Source organism: Mytilus californianus, unplaced genomic scaffold (genome assembly GCF_021869535.1).
Source record: "Mytilus californianus isolate M0D057914Y unplaced genomic scaffold, xbMytCali1.0.p SCAF_13, whole genome shotgun sequence".
Lineage (NCBI taxonomy): Eukaryota > Metazoa > Mollusca > Bivalvia > Mytilida > Mytilidae > Mytilus > Mytilus californianus.
Window position 1 is genome coordinate 45922743 of NW_026262615.1, and position 21961 is coordinate 45944703.

General features: G+C 31.8%; 2 protein-coding genes and 1 pseudogene across 2 annotated transcripts; all 3 read right to left on the bottom strand.

Moving 5' to 3' along the window:
• Positions 1–21961, bottom strand: part of LOC127723759 (uncharacterized) — a 148785-nt pseudogene that overhangs the window by 95822 nt on the left and 31002 nt on the right.
• LOC127723756 (alpha-2 adrenergic receptor-like) lies at positions 8114–10676 on the bottom strand. The gene is made up of 2 exons (XM_052230508.1): positions 10572–10676; positions 8114–9978 (listed from the first exon to the last, which is right to left on the bottom strand). The coding sequence occupies exon 2, from the start codon at positions 9960–9962 to the stop codon at positions 8745–8747; it is 1218 nt and encodes a 405-aa protein (XP_052086468.1). The 5' UTR covers positions 9963–9978; positions 10572–10676; the 3' UTR covers positions 8114–8744.
• On the bottom strand, positions 14764–15496 carry LOC127723760 (uncharacterized). Its single transcript, XM_052230510.1, has one exon. The coding sequence runs from the start codon at positions 15494–15496 to the stop codon at positions 15035–15037; it is 462 nt and encodes a 153-aa protein (XP_052086470.1). The 3' UTR covers positions 14764–15034.

Genomic DNA, 21961 nt, shown 5'->3' on the forward strand with positions numbered 1-21961 from the left:
AGTTGTAGGAGCAGGTTTTTACATATAATAAGCACCGTCACTTGTGAGTTTTTCAGACAATAATGCATACTATTAAGCTTTATATCATGTTAACAACAGACTTGAGATTCGCGTCAGTGCATACAGATTTTTCATTCATCAAACTAACATGATTTATTTGCAATAGACTGATATGTTGTTATCTGCTAGTACATTTCAAACAAAAACAGAAAATCCTGCAACCAAACAATCTTTCGGAAAAGAAAGCCCTTTTCATTTGTAGAAGAGGTGAAAAGGTACATTGATCGAGTAACATTTAAGAATGCCAATTAAGAAAACAAATATTTTTGTATAGCCACTGAATGTAAATTTTCGATAAGTTATGGCCTTTATAATATAGATAATAAGTATGAGGCGATATCGTCGCGGAAGATCATGTTATCATTCATTTATCAGTCGGGGCACTTAGCGAACTCCATAGTATTATGGAATTCCGTAATTTTTATAGAAATTTTGAAGAACTATAGTTGTTTCGCTTTGACTTATAAGCCTAATTAGCGATGGGAGCTAAATATTTTTAACTTGATTTAAAAAAAAAGGAAGACAATTAGAATTTTTTATCTCGTTTTATGACGGCTTATTCTTTCTTGAAATAAAACGACAAATATGACAACATCCGTCACCCGTGAGATGATCTTAAAATTAAACATTGATTTAAACCGTCATTTATGTTGGTGTCAAACATGTCGTTAATAGCAATGTTAGACCCAAGTTTTGTTTTAGGCTTTTTTTTATATAGATCTAAAATATAACAATTATCACTAAAAATTCAATTCAGATGATTGTACAAATGTTACTGGACCAGATGCGAATTTCAACAGTTAATGAAGGCCAAAATATTTAAAATTTATAACTTACTACAAACGTTGAATAGTATTTAAGTATGAAAAATTATATAAGCAAACAATCAAATTATACAGAAAAAATCTAGTTCGTTGTGTAATAAACTAAAAGAAATTTAATGGAAAAATTGTCTTCCAAAGAAAAAAATTCTCTGTAAAATACAATACAAGTAAACTTTAGAAGTCTACTGTAATACTCAAAGCTCGGGGGAGTGAGTGCCCATTTTCATCTAGTTGTGCATGTAGTGAGCAGATGAGACATCAAGTATTCCACCCTTTATATATAACGTTAAAATTAACAAAATAACCTATGCACATATTTTTTTAAACAAATAAAATCTTACACGATAAAATATGCAGAAGTAATTATGTTAAGTATTCAACACTTAAACACAACAAATAGACAAATGGTAAAAATATACATTTCGATTGTCAATTAAGTTATCTTGGTTATTATAATTTTTGTTTTATACTAATTGTGTAATTCTTAATTTCTTTTAGGATTGAAATGGGGAAAATATGTTTATATTTTGAAGTATTGTGTAAATATCATTTCAAATTCGATGTTATGAAATTTTGGAAAACTAACCTTCACAATACCCTTAGATCAATGGAACGTGAACTATATAATTTACATAAAATTTATAAAGTCATAAAAAAAATACTTAATACTGATTGTAAAAGTTTTATCTTGAGAAACGTTTAGCAATACAATACACTTAATATGCATGTAAAATCACTTAATGTAGATTTCGAACTGTAAACCATTCCTTACCGAAAAAAAGGAATCTGCAACTAATAGCATTACACTATGAACTACCCTGCTATATAAAACGAAGGGGAAATGTCCTTTCCATTTTGCCTCTGTAAAATTTCATAACGAGGGACAAAACTTTTTTTTTTTATCGTAAGACAAACGGCTGCAAAGCTCATTTTCCGATTCACTTTAAAAGGTTTTGGCGATCTTCTTACTTCTTCATTTACAATTCAAAATCAAAAACCTACAAAAATTGCAAAAACTTTTAGTCACCGCCTAGACAGCGTGAAAGATACACTTTTGTTTGTGTAAAAACGGTGTTTTGATAAACCGGTTACTTCTTCGCCCGGGGATATGAATTTGACATTTAACTTCCTTCAGTAATTTTACAATACCCAGCCGTGTCATTTCCGTATATTGTAGATGGTACATGTGACTTTTATTCACGAGAACTCTAAATCGGGTATCATTGAACACAAATAAAATAGTATGAAAATAAAAAAATGGAAATGATAATAATAAGACAAAATGTTGCTTTATTAAAGAACTTCTTTCTTAAATGCACTTAGGTACGTATTTGTAAATTAATAATATTTCTTTATTTGATTTTATTTTTTGTATTCTTATTTGGAGAATATTTTCCTTTCTTCATTTTTTTTTTTGTCTATTTGACATGGTCTAATTGATATTTTTATAAATCGAAAAACGCACCAACCTAAATACAATTACATGACATTGAAAGATTTCTAAAGTTCAACTCATAATAGTCAAACGCCTCTTAAATGTTATTTTTTGTCGTTGGGTTGCTTGTTTATTGACGTTAACCTCATTTTTTTTCGGTACGTCTTAATGCCGCTCAGCGATTAATTTTTAAGAAATCTTACGAGAACAAATACTCGTAAGTCATGAACATTAAAGTATAACTTGCGATCAATTTTTTCAGTAAGATATTTTTGTGAAAAATGCCCCCTCAGGACACTTTATGATCATCGTATATACACACAGAAAAAAAAATTAAACAGTCTCAAGCTGTTTGAATCAGTGAATTTTGAAAATGTGTTTTTTACAAATCGGTATTTACTTTTTTGTCCTTTTTCTTAACAATTAGGACACGTGCCACTGATTATACGACGAGGGGGTTTTTAACGACCTTGACTACCCATGAGGGTCTTGCACGGTCGACTGATTGGTCCAAATAACATATTTTTGAATGGTATGTTTCTCGTTTTCTTTATAGATTAGACCGTTGGTTTCCTGTTTGAATTGTTTAAAATTGAAAACAACACATTTAATAATTTCATGCGTCTGAAGCGCTTTTCTGGATTTACCTTTATCAGGAACGCTCAAAGCCAAGCTATATGACAAAAATACATATAACAAATAGCCAAATTCATCTAAGGTCAACTTTGCCTGAGATAGTTGAAACTTTAGTTTCTTTATAATTTCAAAATTTATAAATGGACAGTTTTAGAAAGGTTTGTTATAAATCATGTCAGTACCGAAGTACTGACTACTGAGCTGATGATACCCTCGGGGACTGATAGTCCACCAGCAGAGGTATCGACCCAGTGATGTCAAAAATTGAAAACAACACGTTTAATAATTTCATGCGTCCAAAGCGCATTTCTGGATTTACCTTCATCAGGAATGCTCAAAGCCAAACATTTGAAATCCGAGGGATGTATAAGTACCGAAACAGTTGAAGAGCTATATGACAAAAATACATAAAACAAATAGCCAAATTCATCCAAGGTCAACTTTGCCTGAGGGAGTTGAAACCTTAGTTTCTTTAACACTAGTCATTTTGGTGCCCTTTATAGCTTGCTGTTTGGTGTGAGCCAAGGCTCCGGGTTGAAGGCCGTACTCTGACCTATAATTGTTAAATTTTTATGCATGGCACTCATACCACATCTTCTTATTTATATTGTTATAATTGCTTATGAATGTAATATTGTTTTCAGCAATATTGTAACATAAGGGTTTATCCTTCAGTATAAAAAAAATTGATTCGCTACTATCAGAGACATATATTCACTCTGGTATCATTTGATTAATTTTATTCTTGTTGTACATGTATACTATTTTTAGATTGACAACAGTATAATTTCAGCAATTGTTTAAGCATTATTTATATAATAATTCAATATTAGTTTAGCAGTGCATTATTGAATTCAGTAAAATCATGATATAGAAGATCGCAAGGTTAATTCCTAGAGAAAATACACCTTGTTGTTATTTCATTGTATGTAAAAATACGTTTCTATCCTTCATCAACTGGACACACAAATATGTTATAGTTATGGTACAAGCAAACTGGTATATTGCATTTTGTCTGCACGGCCCGGGTGACCTTACTTGACCCGAACGACGCAGAAGTTTGGGTTGAAGGGTCATCCCGAACGTGCAAATGAAATGATATACAATGTATACCGATTTGATCGACCAATAACTGTTTGAACACATGACAGCATCATATTACATGAACGTTTTTGGAAATATTCGGACGCTATTCAATCAACGGCTTACGGGAAAGTTTTCTTGTAGGGTAAAGGAAGGGGGAAATAGGCCTTTAAGTAGTAAAATTTTCATATTGGTAACTCTTAAATTATTAACTTTTTTTATATTCAGGCTTTCTCCTAAATTGTTAAATTATTTGGAGAATCGCGTTTTAATGCCAGATCAATGATGTTTCATTTTAAGTTAAGGTAGTTTTACATGTTACGGTTTTATCCAAAAAGCCCCTCCCCCCCCCCCCTTTCTTCTCAACATTAAACAAACATTCATATTCGAACATACTGAGGGGTAGGTGTCTGGATTAGAAACCCGTCGACCGGACACGCTTAACATACAAAAAAAAAGATTGCATATGAAGAAACCCCCTTTTTTCGGGTCATCCAAAAAGGGGGGGGGGGGGGGGGTTCTTGGGTTGGAATCTCCATATTTTTAAGATCAATGTTTTAGAATGTGGACATATGGCTGGAACCCCCTTTTATCCTGGGTTGGCACCCCCTTCTAAAAATTGGCTCGATCCGCCCCTTGGTGCCATCATTAGTCTTAAGAGTTAGTCCAAATGAAAACTATATGTTTTTAATGTATAATTCAAATAAAAGTTCTTTACATGTATGTTCTTTAAGACATTGCCATATGGGATTAAAATTTCAGCTTCAAGCAAAGGAGTATCTAAATGTTGTTTTTAATTCAAAATAGAAGCTAAATATTTGTTTCGCTATTGGAATTTCCTGAAATATGTTTTTTTAATATGTCTTGAAACAACTTGTAGTGAACACTTAAGTAATATCTTAAGTTCATGCTATTAAAACAATTTCTATTGTTATGAATAACAATGTACTGTGTTTCCGGGATGTAGGAGCACGTCACACCCTGTTATCAAAATCCATTGTTATTCGTAACAATAGATCTATTCAATTTACACTTGTTTCAGAAATAGAAAATATGAAGTATAACACTAGAACTGGGGTGTAAGCTCCCTTATTTCCCAGGAATGGACAGTTATTTGGACTTTCTCTATAACTGAATGAACACTAATGCTAAAGTATAGGGACCCTTAAAGTAAAAGAAGGCGGAGACGTTTGTAAAGTTATAAATTATAGACAAATTTTCACAAAACAGTCGATTGTGGTAGGTGCAAATACATGTGGATATTTCTTGTGCATAAGCATAAATTCCGCCGAAAAAAATTCCAACGAAAGATAATAAATTATTCTTTTTAAAGCATTAATTTGCATCTCTGCCCCCGTCGACATGGCAGAAAAAATTCCCAAGTCGAGTACACCTTTTTATGTTTAGGCGTGTCTGAATTGACTATTCTGTCTTAAAAAAGTATAAAGGAATTTAAGCATACAGTTTTGAACGTATTTTGACGATACATTTAAGTAATTAACGATTATGAATTATAAAGTTGGTATCAGGGATGCTAATGATAAATGCAAATTTATTCATCTTGTTTATGTCTCTTTAGTGATGCTCGAACCCAAAGTATTTTAAAACAAAAAAAATAATACCAGTACATACTTTAAAGAGCTAATAAGAAATCTATCAATATCAATGGCAATTAGATATCACCGGACTATATTAGTACAAAAGAATTCACTTAATAAGCGATACATTTAACTGTACAAAACTAATTAATTGCAATTTTTATGTTTGCTCTAAACATGCATGACATATTTGCAACTGAACATTAAGCAATTACAGTCAAGAGTAAATCAATATGTTGCAAATCAAACTGGTAATGTGCTAAATATCACAAACCAGTGTTAAACAAACTAATTCTTCTTCCAACGCCGTTACTTTTTTTAATTTCCGGTAATTGTGTCCAAAATACAGCATTTATGTTCTCTGATAGTGACTTTAATCTTTTTTAGAATCCAACTGAAACCCGACATCCACAATCGTGTCTTCTGTAATGGAATTACCGTAAACGTTATCGGGGACATAATAGCGCTTAAAGTTTTCTGACATTCAGGCGTTTTAAAGTGGACACGTATTAGCGAAAAACAACTATCGGACACGTTTGGGGGTGTGAAATCGGACACGTTTTGCGATTTGGAATTTAAAAGACACGTTTGGGCAAAATAGATACGTTTTGGGGAATCGGACATGCTTGAAAGTGTTACAAATATATACATTAATTTCAGTATTCATTTTCTAATAATTTTTGTAGGTTGATAAATTTGGATGAAAAGTCAGATAAATTATATTTTATTGAATGATAACAAAAACAATGAAATATCCATCCAATCTAAATGTTAAGTCTATGATTACCTATATAAAAAGATATTGTTGCAGATTCTAACAGAACACAATTAATTTTTCTTTATAAATACCGTATACGCTAGACGAAACTATGTACGCTAAAGAAAACGATGTACGCTTAACGATACGATATACGCTAAACGAAACGATGTACGCAAAACCATACGATGAGAGAGCGATTATGGTTTCGTTTATGGTATGGTTTATTTCACATGGTTTCGTTCGTACATCATTCGTTCAGCGTCCGTACATTGTTTGGTCAGCGTTTCGATTGCCTTCGTACACCGTTCGGGAAGCGTACATACATTGTTCGGGTATCGTCCGTACATTGTTCGGGCATCGTCCGCACATGATTCAGGCATCGATCGTATTGTTAACTTTTACGTTACAGGGACTGTAACAGTGCAAAGAACTGCCAATGAAAGAAGTATTCTAATGCAATTATTTTGTATCAATGGTTCTGATTGGATGACAATAAGCGTAACATTCTCTATCTCCCTGTCTGTAACTAAGGAAGCCGACATTTTGAATTCCAGAATGTATTGACATGTAATTTCTCCAATAATAAGCAAAAAAACTCACATTTTGCACCTAGAAACCTTCTTTTTATCAAATTTTATTACATTCTGAAGCGGACAAGAAGCCAGAAAACGCCCGGTGTTTACGTTGATGCCGGAAGCATACTTATGTCGTCACCTAGTTTCGGCGCCAAATAAGATAACATTATTTCGCGGAATTTTCGTTTAATGAAAAAAATTTACACTATCATAATGACTAAAATTGAATGATTTGTTTATTTTGCATTAGAATAGAGATAACTGTATTGTATTTGAAGCTTTGCGGACGTCAATCGGTAGTTTTACTGTCGCAAAAAACCGTTTACCTGTTTCCGCTACGCGTCGCCAGGTAAACTAAATTTGCGACAGTAAAACTACCGATGGACGTCCGCAAAGCTTCAAATACAATACAGTTATCTCTGAAATATATACAAGAATATCATTATAGTCGCCCCCAATACGTAATGCAGTCATAGTGTAATCAAATTTAGTAGCATGCATTAGTTGCAATACACATGTACTTCACCTGTCACAAATCCAACACTTCAACAACATGGTATAGCTTCAAGAGGTATTACACCCCTATCAATACCTTCATATTTGATTTGAAGTGTTTTGAAAAACAGAAAACCAACAGTCTGATTTATGACAAAACATTTAACGAAATTTGCAAATATAATAGACGACCACTAACTTACAAGCTCTTAATTTGTGACATGCATATAACAAATTTGATGGGGCTGAATATATAGTTATGAAAGTTCAACTCATCTCTAACCTTGGACAGAACTATGACATCACAACGAAAAATCAAAAGTCAAAATCAGCTATATACAGCGTGAAGAAAGTCCAAACGACAAAACAAAAATAACTTCATGACGCAAAATGTAGGCAATATAAATGAAAACGGTGATCTTATAATATTTTCATATTGTTAAAAAAAAAAATTTTAATAGCAATAAGTCTATAGACGGATATCTAGAAATTGCAATTTAAAGTGGAAAAATGCATATTTTACATACTGTACATCTATAGAATTATTTCAAAAACTTTCAATCGACTGTATCTGTGTAAGCATAGCTGGTATAGACATAAATCTGTTTGCGGTTTTATGATGCAATTCAGAAAGTTAAAAATACATACAAGAGCATTGCCCATTTATGTATACTATGCCTTAAAAAAAATCACAGGTCAAAGTCAAAGGGGGAGTTTTCTCAATAACACTCATACTACATCATCTTATTCATATGTGATGAACGTGAGTGGGTCAAGTACCTGTATCTATTAAGTGTTCTTGTCATTCATAAGTGTTCTGGTAACTTAATGATCATAATTATGTATAGTTATTTGTCATCTTTATTTTGATAATTCAATGACCAAAGTCGTTGTTTTATAAATGTACATTTATGCTTCAATTGGTATGCATGGTTAGTGTCTTCTAGGAAGATGGAATGCACTGAACACAGAATCATCTTAATATTTGAAAAGATAGCAATGAATTTGTTTAAAATTAGTATGTAATACTATATGGTTTTTATTTTTGTTCATTTTTACACGGGGGTCTCTTCCACTGAAAAGGTATGCATAGACGTATGTGTCATCTTTTCAGAATGTCCAATATGTCAATGGGGTGTAATTGCGCAGAGGTAATATAACAATGGGTAGAAATGTATATCGAAGTAATGCTACTTAAAATTGAATCCCATGAATGAATAAATAATACATTTCGAAGAATATAGCTGTATTAATCCTTTTTAAATTATTGTAGTCTCGTCAATTTCTACAACACAGTTGTTTGCAAGATGTTCTAAAAATTGTATCAAATACTAAATAAATTACAGGATTAACAACATTATTCATTAGATATCCTCTGTAAAAACATAAAACTACGACGTATTCAGCGTCTGTTAACGTATCCCAGAAACTTGTTATCACAGATTCTATAATCATCAGCGCAATTCTAGGGAAATAGGTGATAAAAAATAATAGTGTGATAAGGAAAAACATTATAGAGAATCGATGTTTGCGTTTGATTCGACTGAATATTCTAATTAATTTTGATGTTCGTCTTGTATGGATTGCAGAGGGAGCAGTAGATATATGACCCGGCATGCCGAATCCTCCATTCGTGCCCTGTTTTTGGTTGCTTGTCGTCTTTGATTCCATGTCCGTGTTGTAGGATTCAGATTTGTCAACAGAATAATCCGCATCTGCAAAATTAGTTGAACCAGATTCTTTTATAAATTTGTTCTCGAAACCATGATGTACACTGACGCCTAAAAAACGTATCGTTGATCTATTTCTCTTCCTGAAAGATTCTTGTTTATATATGATACGAAGTAATACGCAATATAATGCGATGAGCGCAAATATTCCAGCTAAAAATATTAGTAATAGCGTAACTGAATAACCAAATTGAAAATTTTGGTTCACATAAGGCAAAGCGCCACAATTGTATCCCGTAATTGTTCTGTTTTTGCTTTTCAATGGGACCTCCGTTTCGCCATACAAGACAAAACACGGTAGTGATATAACAATTGATACAATTATGATTGCTGTAATTGTCAATCGTTTACTTCGTAGGCTCATAGAAGAGTTCGATAGTCGACTGACCTTAATATACCGTTGAACAGCAATTGCTAATAGCATCAGACCCGAACTCGTTGCAGTAAATTGATTTGCACTCCAGATCAATTTACATATTACGCCCTTTCGAAAGTTCAACGGATTAAAGTTCAAACAAATCCCAAATGATACTCCAAGGCCGCATGCGATCATATCAACAACAGCTAAGCATGGAATGAAATATCTGTCATCCGTTTTTGATTTCATCTTGAATATATAAACGTACACAACTAAACCATTACCAGCCAGACTGGCTAGTAAAAGCACAAATAAAAATACAGTATTTGGTATTAATAACTTAACCATAACATTGTTCAGTTCTTCAAGGTATATGTTGCTGTGGCTTTCGTTGGAATAAAACATCATTCCCAGATGGTACAATCTAAAATTATAGAGTACGTTAGTTAAACTAGGTGTATTGCTTCAAGAATATATTGATGGCAATTATTTTAATACATAATATATGTTAGTGTAAACGTTCACTTATGAATAATATTTGTTTGATATTGCTGCTTCCTTTTAACCATCACTTTTTGTTGTTTTTTATTAATTTTCATACAGTTTATTGTTTTAAGTCAAGGAATATCTATTTTTGATAAATGCATTGTATATTCTCCATTAAATAAATGTCTTAAAAAATGTGAAGGTCAAGATACATTTTCTTTCCTTTCTGTAAAATGCTACATTATCCTTTCAAATACATATTCTGTGTAAAATTTCATCGGTTGCGATAAACTGCTGTCAACTATTTTGTTTGTTATGGTAAACATTTAACATAATGATATAACATACAGTAAATACCTAAACCACGTTCAGATTATTCGGCTAACATGATTAAGTGATTTGTACATGGTGGTAATCTTGTATTTGGCGTTTGTATTCATGCATGATTGTTTTTTTTTTTTTTTTTTTTTTTTGCTTTGCTTTGTTTTCCTTTTATATGGGTCTTCTTTATCTATCAAAATATTTATTTACCTGTTTGATTTATGCAATCTGCTAACAAATATCTGTCTAATCACCCAATGAACGTGTTTATATAATATCCGAATGTTTGTCTATTACGTTCCAATCAAAAGCATGTCATCATGTGATATGTATTTATAACATAAGTGTTCTCACTAACATTAAAATGTCAAGCAGTTTGTACCTGTCGGGATGCGTATGTATTACTTTGGTACATAACGAGTTTTATACATTTGTGTAAACCAAATTTGTAAAAAGATTACTTATATATTTAAATACAGGTTCACTTTCATTTTTTTTTCTTGAAATTCATTTATCAGTTGGTCAAATCCCCTTGTATTTAAACGTAATCAAAACCGCCAATATTTCAAATCAATGGATAAACAATTTAAAAAAAACATGCACACATGCAAGTGTGTCAAATATGACAAAAGAAAAGTATAACATCAACAATTTTCGTCTGAAGGGAACATATATATTTGGATGTAAGTCGCCAAGTTCATTTGCTTATAACAATATTCATGTAACATTACGAAGGAGCACACACTGTGTTTCATAAATTTTAATAACATCTTATTTTTTTCTTTGTTTGAAAAATTACAAGTCACTTGTTTTATCTTTAAAAATATGCAACTGAAACGTTTGAACATCAATTCTAGATATGGAAGATGTGCAACAAAATATATAATATGCAGAAGTTATTTCAAGTAACATAATTCTACCAATTTATTTTTATGTTTAACTTAAATTTAAAACAGCGTTAAACTCCTGATAATAGATAATATTTGATTTATTGGAACTAGATATTATTATTAATAAGTAAATCATGTATATATAAATTGATTTATCAAGTTGGAAAAAAAAAAACGACTCATCATTCAAATTTTTTTTGATTCTTTAAAGGTATATTCTTTTTTAAGTTTATTTATTTGTCTGATTTAATCACAGAAATGTGTTCATCCACGTTGGCACTGTGTCTTGCATCAAAAAAAATGTCTGAGATAAGTTTTCCAAGTAGACATCTCCCATTTCTTTTTTTTTTTTTTTTTTTTTGAAAAAGTATGACTGTTTCGGTTTTATACATCCTTGGCTTTCAAATATTCGGCTGTGAGCGTTCCTGATGAAGGTAAATCCAGAAAAGCGCTTCGGACGCATTAGATTTACAAAGTGTTGTTTTCATTTTTTTTTTCGATTAAAGCGCCTTGTATCGGATACAGAGATTAAAAATCTATGAATAGATCTTGTATGCATGTTTTCATTTCAAACAAGCAGGTATCTCCAAACATGTGTCAGAAGCGAAAGAGCCTAACAGAAATAAAAAACAAACTTAAGAAAGCAAAAGCTTTCAATAAATATTCAAACATATTTAACAGTTATGAGATAATGACTGATTGATTGATTGTTGCTTGCATGTTTAACGTAGCAGTAGTTGAAACGTTCTGGATTAAGGGCAGAACATTTGGACTGCAACTGAAAAAAACAGTACGTTGGATAGCAACAACAAAATTGCTTGCAACAGGCCTACTACGAAAATCGCAGAGAGTTATTTCAAAGTGATTAGATGTGCAGAGAACGTGTAACTCACGTTCAAGTGACATTTAATTTAACGTTCCCACTTCAAATTTTACAGCTCCGTGAGTATATTGCGGTGTTATATCAAAAGTATAGAACAATTCTCGCAATCATAATCGTCTGAAACTTTTTGGAGATTGTTTCTCAAAAAAACCTCAATTAACCCCCAAAGGTAATTATCCCCAAAAATGCCACCAGATACTAGGACACCGTGCTTCATCACAATATCACATGTTTGGTGAACTACTATTTCGGGTCAAAACCTTAATTTGGTATATTATTTTCTTGTTTAAATGTCTCTAGACCGAGACATACGGACGAAAGCACAGACCACAATACATAATATTTGTATACTTAAATAGATAGTGTAAAAAAAAAAAAAAAATTGTCTTGACAAAACTGCAATGAAATAGTCAGACGTTATTTTAAGTTGAACGTCAATTATTCCATAAAAAAACAATATGCGGGCAATGATGTTAAAGTACACATGTGTATTCAAAGAGGAAAATATAGCAAAGGATTTGAATCTGAAGCCAAAACATGTTCCTAAAGAGAGATAATTGGAAAAGCGACTGAAATCGACACTTTTATAGTCTCTCTTACATATTTTTACCTATTGTGTCTGCTTGTTTTGTTCGCGCATCGTTGGCAACATAATGGAATTTGATGCGACTGTCATACAAGTGAGAGGTTTAGCTAGCTTTTAAACCAGGTTTAATCCACCATTTTCTACATAAGAAAATGCCTGTACCAAGTCAGGAATATGACAGTTGTTATACATTCGTTTGATGTGTTTGAGCTTTTGATTTTGCCATTTGATTAGGGACTTTCCTTTTTGAATTTTCCTCGGAGTTCAGTATTTTTGGGATTTTACTTTTTACACAGGTTTAACGGTCAATATTACAACTAGTTGACCGACACGTGTGTTAAATCAATTGTCACAATTACTTGCGGTCTCGTTTATTTTTTACCTATGAGTTTGAATGTCCCTTTGGTATCTTTCGCCTCTCTTTTGAATACTAATACTAGAACTTGTGTCCTATTTCAAATTTTGACATTTTTACCACATCTTTTTGTAATTTAAGCGATTACCCGATTTTGTTTTTAACGTCTAATTGATATTTTGTTAATGGGTTTTTAGGAGATTTGTTCATAATTAAACCCCTATTGCATCTAATTTAATTATGTACTTGCGTATTCAACTAGTGTATATCATGTATATATTGTACGCATGATGTAATAGAAAAACAAAGGATTTTATTCTGCAACAATGTTATTGTTAGTGATCCGATTGGTTCGTTCTTTGGAACGTCTGTCAATATTAACTTTGGACAATTAGATTTTTATGAAAAACTCGTCGTTTTTGTGAATAAACGTAAATGCTTTTTAAGAAAGCTCACACAGCTCAAAGGTCACCATTATTTCTACGTACATGTAGTATGGGTCGTACTACTGTACAATTCGTGCAACCACAAACCGTGTGTCCATTTGGTAATGCAAAGCTCATACCTAATTATCTTAATTTCAATGATGTGTTTATGATAACGATCTTTTTTTGATGATAACGGAGTCCAAGTAATGGCAAAAGCCCAAATGGCCTTTTTTGGGCCAGGTAAGTTAACAAGCAATGTATGGTTCATAAAAAAAATATGTAAAATTCATGCAACAAAAAAACCAAAATCTTAATAGTCCCGAATAATTGACCATAATAAATACTGTATCAGACAAAATTATAAAAAAACAAACAAAAAAACACCTATATAAGCGGAGGATTAATATTGATCTGGTTGCAATTCTATCAAACTCATTTAATTTGTATCCCGATACAACCTTTCTGAGCAAACGTTGTTCTAGTATTAGTTACTTTGACCTCAAAATAAACTTGGATTTTTCTCCCTGTCTGTGCGAAATTCATACTAAAAAAAATTGCAATCTGATAAAAAAAAATATTTTATTTCGTATCTCTTCCCAGATATTGTCTTTTTTAGTCTTTTTGATCTTGATCTTAGATGTGGTAACCTCAAAGTCAATATGAATCTTCCTGTCGTAATAATGTATATGTGACCAAACATCCAAGTAAGATAACAATCCCACATTGAGTATTTTTAAGCATCTGTTAAACATACACGATTGTCGATACGATTTTAGAATTTTGGACCTTGTTTCTAACCTTGTTACACAGATGTATCTCAAAATCAATATGGATCTTAGCTCATTATTTGTGAACATATATATACAGTAAAATGATAGTACAAAGCTTCCGGAATCCTTTATGACTAACGGACTGATTAAATGACGGATGAACGGTTCATAAACTAGATACCAGCCGGAAAAGGGACCCCCCCCCAAAAAAAAAAAAAAAAAAACAAAACAAAATAAAACAAAACAAAACAAAACAAAAACAAATAAACTAACAAACAAACTTCAAAAGAAAAAGCAAACAAATGAAGACAAAAGACGAAGACAAAATAAAACGTAAAAAAAACAAACCAATTAAAAACTGATTGATTATTTGAATAAACTTACTGTCAAAGGATCTCAATGAAACACCTTTGTAAGATCTTTGAATATTGCATAAGAAACAAATCAACATCTTGCATACACATGTTTTGTGTTTAGACTGATTTTATTTTTAATTTGTAAATACAATTACCCCTCCATTTTTTTTTAGATAACAGGCTTATAATTTCGTATACCAGAGGCGCGTTCGCATGAGAAGACTCATCCGTGACACTTGAATTAAAAAAAAATAAACACTATCTTTTTATCTTTTACGTTATAGTAAGCTTCAATTTCTTATCTAATGCCATTTGTAACATGGCGTGACTGTCTTGTGAAATATTTATTATTGCATTAAAAGAAATAATATAGTGTCTATAATACTCCAGGAAATAAAATTCATTCTAGTTATAATCAATTTCCTCGCATGTTTTTTTAGTGTTAAATGTGCCTTCTGGACAAGGCGCTCCAGCCAGATTGAGATTACCACATTGCTTTGGAGCAATTACTGCAATAAGTTCCTTATAAAACTTTTCCTGATTGTTGTTGTTGTAATCGCTGCACTTATGTGGATTTCCTGTATACGTACAATCATTTGTGATTTTCTTAGAACCATCCCCTTTGTTCTTCTTCTTTCCTTTCTTTTTAGAACCACTTGAAGTTTTCTTGCATACTATTCGGAATGGTCTTGGACCGCCCCCGTGTGTACCTCCTTCATACCCATTGCATTTACAATTTGTTAGCGACAGATTCACCTTAATTTTTGGCGCTCTTCTGCCTCTCCAGTTTACTCGTTCTTCTCGTCTGCCTGATGCTTGGCAGTACGTAACAATGCAAAGTAATACCAGAAAGAATACTATTTTCATTCTGCAAATTTAAAACAAAGTTCTCAAAGAACAGCGAATAAGAATATTTCATTATAGATTATTTGTAATAATAATTATTATAATAATAAAAATAATAATATTACTATAATAAGAAGAAGAATTACTATAATATTGATAAAAATAATAATGATATCAATAATAATGATAATAATGATAGTAGACATTTGCGGGAAATAGGTCTTTACCTAGGATTACACTAAGACTTACGATTACAGTTGGCGAAAAACAAAGGGTCATCTCAAAATATAAAAAAACAATAGAGATACAAAGAAAAACAATATATTTTGTATGATGTAAATAAGTCTTTTCGACGATACCCTAATGCAATAGATTTGAATAGCTGTCTTGTATGTTGCCACAAAGTCCCAATAACTTTGTATTTTTTTATTGTCCGATGGCTGGCGTGGGACGTTTGCGCTTTTTGATAAGATATTTGTACCTAAATTTTTGAACATTTGTGCTTTTTCAACATAACATATGAGTTATCATGGTAAAAAAGGTTAGATAATCATTTGATGTCATCAAACAGAAGCATTCATATATTTATACAGCTAAATGAATTAACCTTTCCCCTTCAGGATAGTGTCAGATGAAAAAGACAAAGAGGTTAGATGGAAGTAAATTCCTTAAAACAACCACGACTTCCTAAAAGTCAACATGTACAGCAGGTGGTTTCAAAATCAGATTTGGATCTTCACAAATTGAAACAAGCTTAGATAAACTATAATGGTACAGTTTTTCGAACTATTCATGCAACAGAATGACCATAAGAGGAATATAGATTCAACTATTTAATCCACAAATTATAAAGCTACTTGAAGAATTAAGGGGAAAATGTGAATGTCATTTCCACAAAAGTTTAGTTATCTCTATCGATTACCCAGAAACATATACGATATTTTTGTTACGATATGTCTGATTTACCCGAATTATTTTATCTGATTAAGTCGTTTGTTCGGAAGATCTTTCAAAGAATATGTTAACATCTTTCCCCGACTTTTGTAAAAATTTTAAAGATTGCAGGTAGACTATCATAGCCAAAAAGCGCAAATGTCCTGTAAAGTTGGTTCAGGTGTATTGTATCAAAGTTTAAAGCGCAAATGTCCATAATTTTTGGAACACAAATGTACTTTCGTGCTACAGCTAAAAAAAAGCACAAACTTCCTGCGCTCCAGATGGCATTGTCAACCTCACAACCTCATCTATAGCTTGTAATAAGTTATATAGTTTTCTTTAATTCCTCTACAAATTCTCGGGTTTTCTAACAATCTGTTGCTTTGTATAAGATATCAATACTGTCCTCTCAGATATATTTTGTAACCCACCAAAAACAGCAGAGAACGATACTCTTTCTCCTCGCCTGATATTCTTTTGCACCTTTTATACTGTTTAATCAACGGAATAATTTTGGGGATAATTTTTGTGTTGAATTGGACTCCGTCATAAGTGCACTATATAGAATATTTACAGGAAAATTGTACCGGTCTCTGATCAGAAGTTACTGCTCATGCTTCGAGAATACCAGACTCACCCATATTTATAGGAGAAAATTATCGACACCGTAACAGAAAACGTCCATACTCTAATGAGTTCCAGGATCTCTATAAAAATTGCACAAAAACAAACGACTTAGAACCCGGTTGTCATTTTTTTTTATTTGAAAAGATACATAGAGATAGTAAAATTTCAAGTATTTGAGTGCTCCTATTCTTACATTTAATAGGAGTATACGAATAGAAATAGTTTAATTTATATACTCGACATAAAGATATCCATTGATAACGAAGTTGTGTTTTTTCGTATATTTTTGATTTTATTTATATTGATACCAAAACGTAGACAAAAGTCAGAAAAATAAAAGATAATAGAAATATGCCGAACGGCAAAAGGAATGCCATGAAGAATAGATATTTCTTAAACACCCGCACGCTGTATCCCTACATTCTCTTTTTTTGGAAAATGGAAAATGTATGTACTGGCATTATTATTGTATATTGTCAACATGCTCTTTAGTTGATTGCCCTTTTCTTAACACTAAGTCTGGCTGAAACTAACTTTAAATTGTCCCAATATAGCCACTGCAACGAGAAGATAGTAGGCAAAAATGAAAAACAAAATTGTCAAAATAAAGAGTAATAACTTCAATAGTGAGTCGACTGGCGATTTCAGTAAGAAGAATTATTTGTAGATCTTGTCATACTACTTATTTTTGGTTTTCAAGTTTTTCTCTATTTTGTATACTTTTCGATATAATAGGCAAACTGACAAAAACAGGTAAAATACGTCGTTTAAGAGCAATAACTCCTATAAGAAACCGTCTGACAGTTTTGATGTCATAGACAGCAGATACTCATTCTTAACATTTTAGTTCCGTCAGATTTCTCTGTCTATAATAGTTTTTTACGATAATAGATAAAACGTGCATTTTACCCGTATGCTCTGTGTTTAATAATGTCTGCCTGTGTTGGTTGGCAAGCAGGGTTAATGGAACATATTTTTAAAATAACACAACACAATGAGGGTTGTGTCAAACGTTTGTTAAATTTGAGCAAGTAGTTTCAGCGGAGAAGATTCATGTAAAGGTAACAAACGACGGATGACGACTGACGACGACAGACAAAGACGACAGACGCCATGGGATAGCAAAATCTTACCTTTTGGATCGACAAGGTTAGCTATATACGACTCACTTATCAGTTTGCCTAAATTTTTTTTCAAGCAACGGTGACTATTAATATGTGCATCCCAACTTGTGTAAACAAAACCAGTCAAAAAACTCAAACAGCCCATAAGCTTAAATTGAACCAAAATGATCTTCCTCTCTAATTCGAATCAATTCAGAATGAAATTTTAAAATTACAATTGACTCAGTCACCATCTAGTAGCATTCCAATAATCAGTGATGCCCTATTGACCGCCTCAAACAAAGCAGTTGCAACCAAATCCATCAAATTAAAAAGCCCAAAATGGAAGGCATAGCCAAGAGTTAAAAAGCATCTAAAAATCTGTAAACAACTTAACTTAAAATGGAAATTTGAGGAAAAGACCAGAATCATCCAGTCTGGAGAAAATTAAAAACAGAGAAGAAAGAGCTCTGTAGCCAACAAAGAAAGAAACATGCTGAAAATAGATTGAATATATACAAGCAAATTATGGGAAATCCATCTACAGAACTATTTTATAAATTAATGATCTCCTCGTACATTTAAAAATGAAACAAACAGTCCTGCATCAAAAAGAAATTTGCATAATACCGGTTCCTCTGTAGTATTCCAGAGTGTAAGTTAAAAAGGAAACATGATTCTAGTAAAATTTTGGGATGCCCAAAATCAAGATAAATTATTGTATAGCATCTTTATTTACTGCTTCCATTAGAAATATTCGTAATTTATTATAAGGGAAATTATCGGGGACGACAGATACATTCGTGCATTATCATATAGTCAAAAATAAACAAAATTTTTGTGAATGTTTTCACCGTACCTCATTTCTATACTCAAGATAATTACATTATATAGTAAATATTGAAGATATAACATGTAAAAGAATGTTCTGTAATCATGGTAATAATGTGATTGTTATTTTTTTTATTAATGGTAATACATGACAATGTCATGCTGTTTATTTCAATAACTTCCTTACCTTAATAACGATTCAGTATATTTAAAGTTAAACCCTGAATCAAACGGAAAATATCACCTTTATATAGTGTAAAAAAATCACATGGCCTCTTTGTGGGTTTTTCCACAATTGTTGATTTCCAATTAAATGCATAATCGGTTTATACAATTCATCAACGAGAAACCGTGTTTGTTATACAATTTTCCTGAATTCATTTCATTGTATACCATTTTTGTCGTCCTTTCAAAAAGTTAAGAAAAGGATAATGTGCAAAAGATGGCGTAGAACTGCATTTGTTATGAGAACAATTTCTTCGACTTATGGGTTTTAAATGCCCCTTTGCATCGTTTCCTCATTTAAAAAACATAATAGTAACTTAAATTGCATAATACATATACATGCATTACATTTTAAATTAAACATGTTAAATGAAGCATTTCAAAGTATAATTTAATAATTTCGTTTAGATGTTTTTGAAGCAATCAGTTAAAGTACACGGATGTCTGTGAACCCAATTTTAGATTTAATGCAAGTCAAAGGATTTTTTAAACGATGATTTTTTTTTATAATTCTTAGAAATAAAGTAGTCATATGTTATCAAATAAAATTATCAATCAGGTTGTCTTTTAAAGTACACGGATGTCTGTGAACCCAATTTTAAAGTTAAAGCGAGTCAAACGAAGACAGTGTAACTGTATTCACACTCAAGTTTTAATATTGAACGAAGACAGGATATGTAATGTTGAGTGCATATTTTTCTTTTGCATTAGTAATATATGTTGATGAGAAATATAACACAAGAATTACCTTTTCTGACTAAGATTGTTTTGCTGGGCGACAAAATATATCCGAGCAGATATCCAGTATAGACACCTTACATAAGACAAACCCCAGAAATATGCAGACCGGGAAGTGTAGAAAATTAAATAGACATATTTCACGCTATAGAGTAGTGGTTGACAACTGGACGTTAATCAACCAATTAATCAATCATTTTCAAAATATGTTTTCGCCTAATGTTACGCTGGTTTAGCCTACTTAACCGTGACATTTTTAGAACTCTCAAAGTTCACCAAGCAAAAGAACTATTTTCGTCAAGTACCGACCATGTATCTTCACGGGACAAACCATTTTTTTTTTATCATCTAAAGTCATATGAAACGAGTTTCTTAAATTTTAATGTTATCGAAATTATTAAATTTATGCATGCATGTATACTAAACTATGTCCTATAAGGACTTTTTTTTATTTATAACGAGTCAATAACGGATTATCGACAAATAGTATTTCATTATTTGATTGTTGATCGCAAGCTAATTAACTTTCGAGGTTGCCGAAGTTTACCGGATCGTGACATTGACAAACAATAAACACAGTGGACGTGGAAAACGTGACAAAAAGAGTGAATTGAAAATGCAATGACAGTTGTTTTTATATTTTCCGTGCGTTCCCATTTGTTTATTAAACTTTTCCCGAACAGTTGTTAAATGATTTGTTGTATCAAATTTGTTCTTTAAGCATCTGTTTTTACTATTTACCTTCCAGGGCAAGTTTGTCTATATTCTTTCATCACGGTTTTTTCCTCGGACTTGAGGTGACCGTAGTTATTATATTTAAGGTCACTGTAAACGGGAAAATATCGGCGAATTAATGTCTGGGAAGTCAATAATTCAACATTGGTACATTTCTGAAGATTTTGATAATATAAATGATTCTCTTTTAAAAGAAAGTTCACGTTCATTTGTTTTGTAGTAAAAATTAGCCACCCAAGTATATAAAACATAATCAACTATTTTAATTGAGTTTGAAGTTTCATGTGATTTTAATAAAAACAAAAACAAAATTATATACAGGGCTGCATTTCACAATAAAAATTGGCGACTACAATTTGTCGTTAGTCATGAACAATTCAGTATACTTACGATCAATTTAAGTCGTAAGATTTTTTGTGACACGGAGACTAGGAACATTTTTAAAACTCAATGTCGAATCCCTGCTCTTCATTTTCAACGGAATCATATTTTTAAAATAGGAATTTAAACAATTGTAGTACCCTCTCCCCTCAAATGAAATGGTATGCGCCTAACTGATTCAAATGTTTACAGAGAACTTTTTCAATTTGATTTTATGTAAAATACATGTAGTTTACCGGTGTGAAAACTTCTCATGTACAGATGACAACAAAATAAAGGTGAAACCAGTGTTCATTTCATGAAACTATTTGTAAACAGGTTGACGGTAAGCAACGTTTGGTGTGAACACGGCCTAAATAACTTACAATGTAAAAATAAATGTAACAACAGAGACTTCAAGAACATTGTAAGTTTGGGAACATTTGGTATTCAATTTGCATATTTAAATAGAACGCGAAAACAATTTCTCCCAGGAAAAGTAGATGATTGTGTTAATGTTAGAAAACCTGTGCCATCTTTTTTACATCAAAAGTCGGCAGATACGTTACTGTGCTATTATAGATGGGTTTATTTGTGGCATGATAAAAAGTTTGAACAAAACCGTTTGCGTCGGCCAATTACATAAAGGATATATTCATATTATAATTTAGATTCTGAATTCGCATGTGATATTTGCTACTAGATTTCATTAATCATTTAAGATGCAAACCAAATAAAATTTCAAGGCATATTGTTTATCCATTTGTTTCTTATGCAAATCTTTTTTTTTAATGAGAAAAAAACAAAATATCATGGTTTGTAAAAAGTATAAACAACAATATATCGAACTCCAAGGAAAATTCAAAAAGGAGGAAGTCCTCAAAACCTGACAAAATCAAACGTTAGCTTAACTATATCAACCAACAGAACG

Coding starts and splice junctions, on each gene's coding strand:
- LOC127723756 (XM_052230508.1), bottom strand. CDS start 9,962: ATGATGTTTTATTCCAACGAAAGCCACAGCAACATATACCTTGAAGAA.
- LOC127723760 (XM_052230510.1), bottom strand. CDS start 15,496: ATGAAAATAGTATTCTTTCTGGTATTACTTTGCATTGTTACGTACTGC.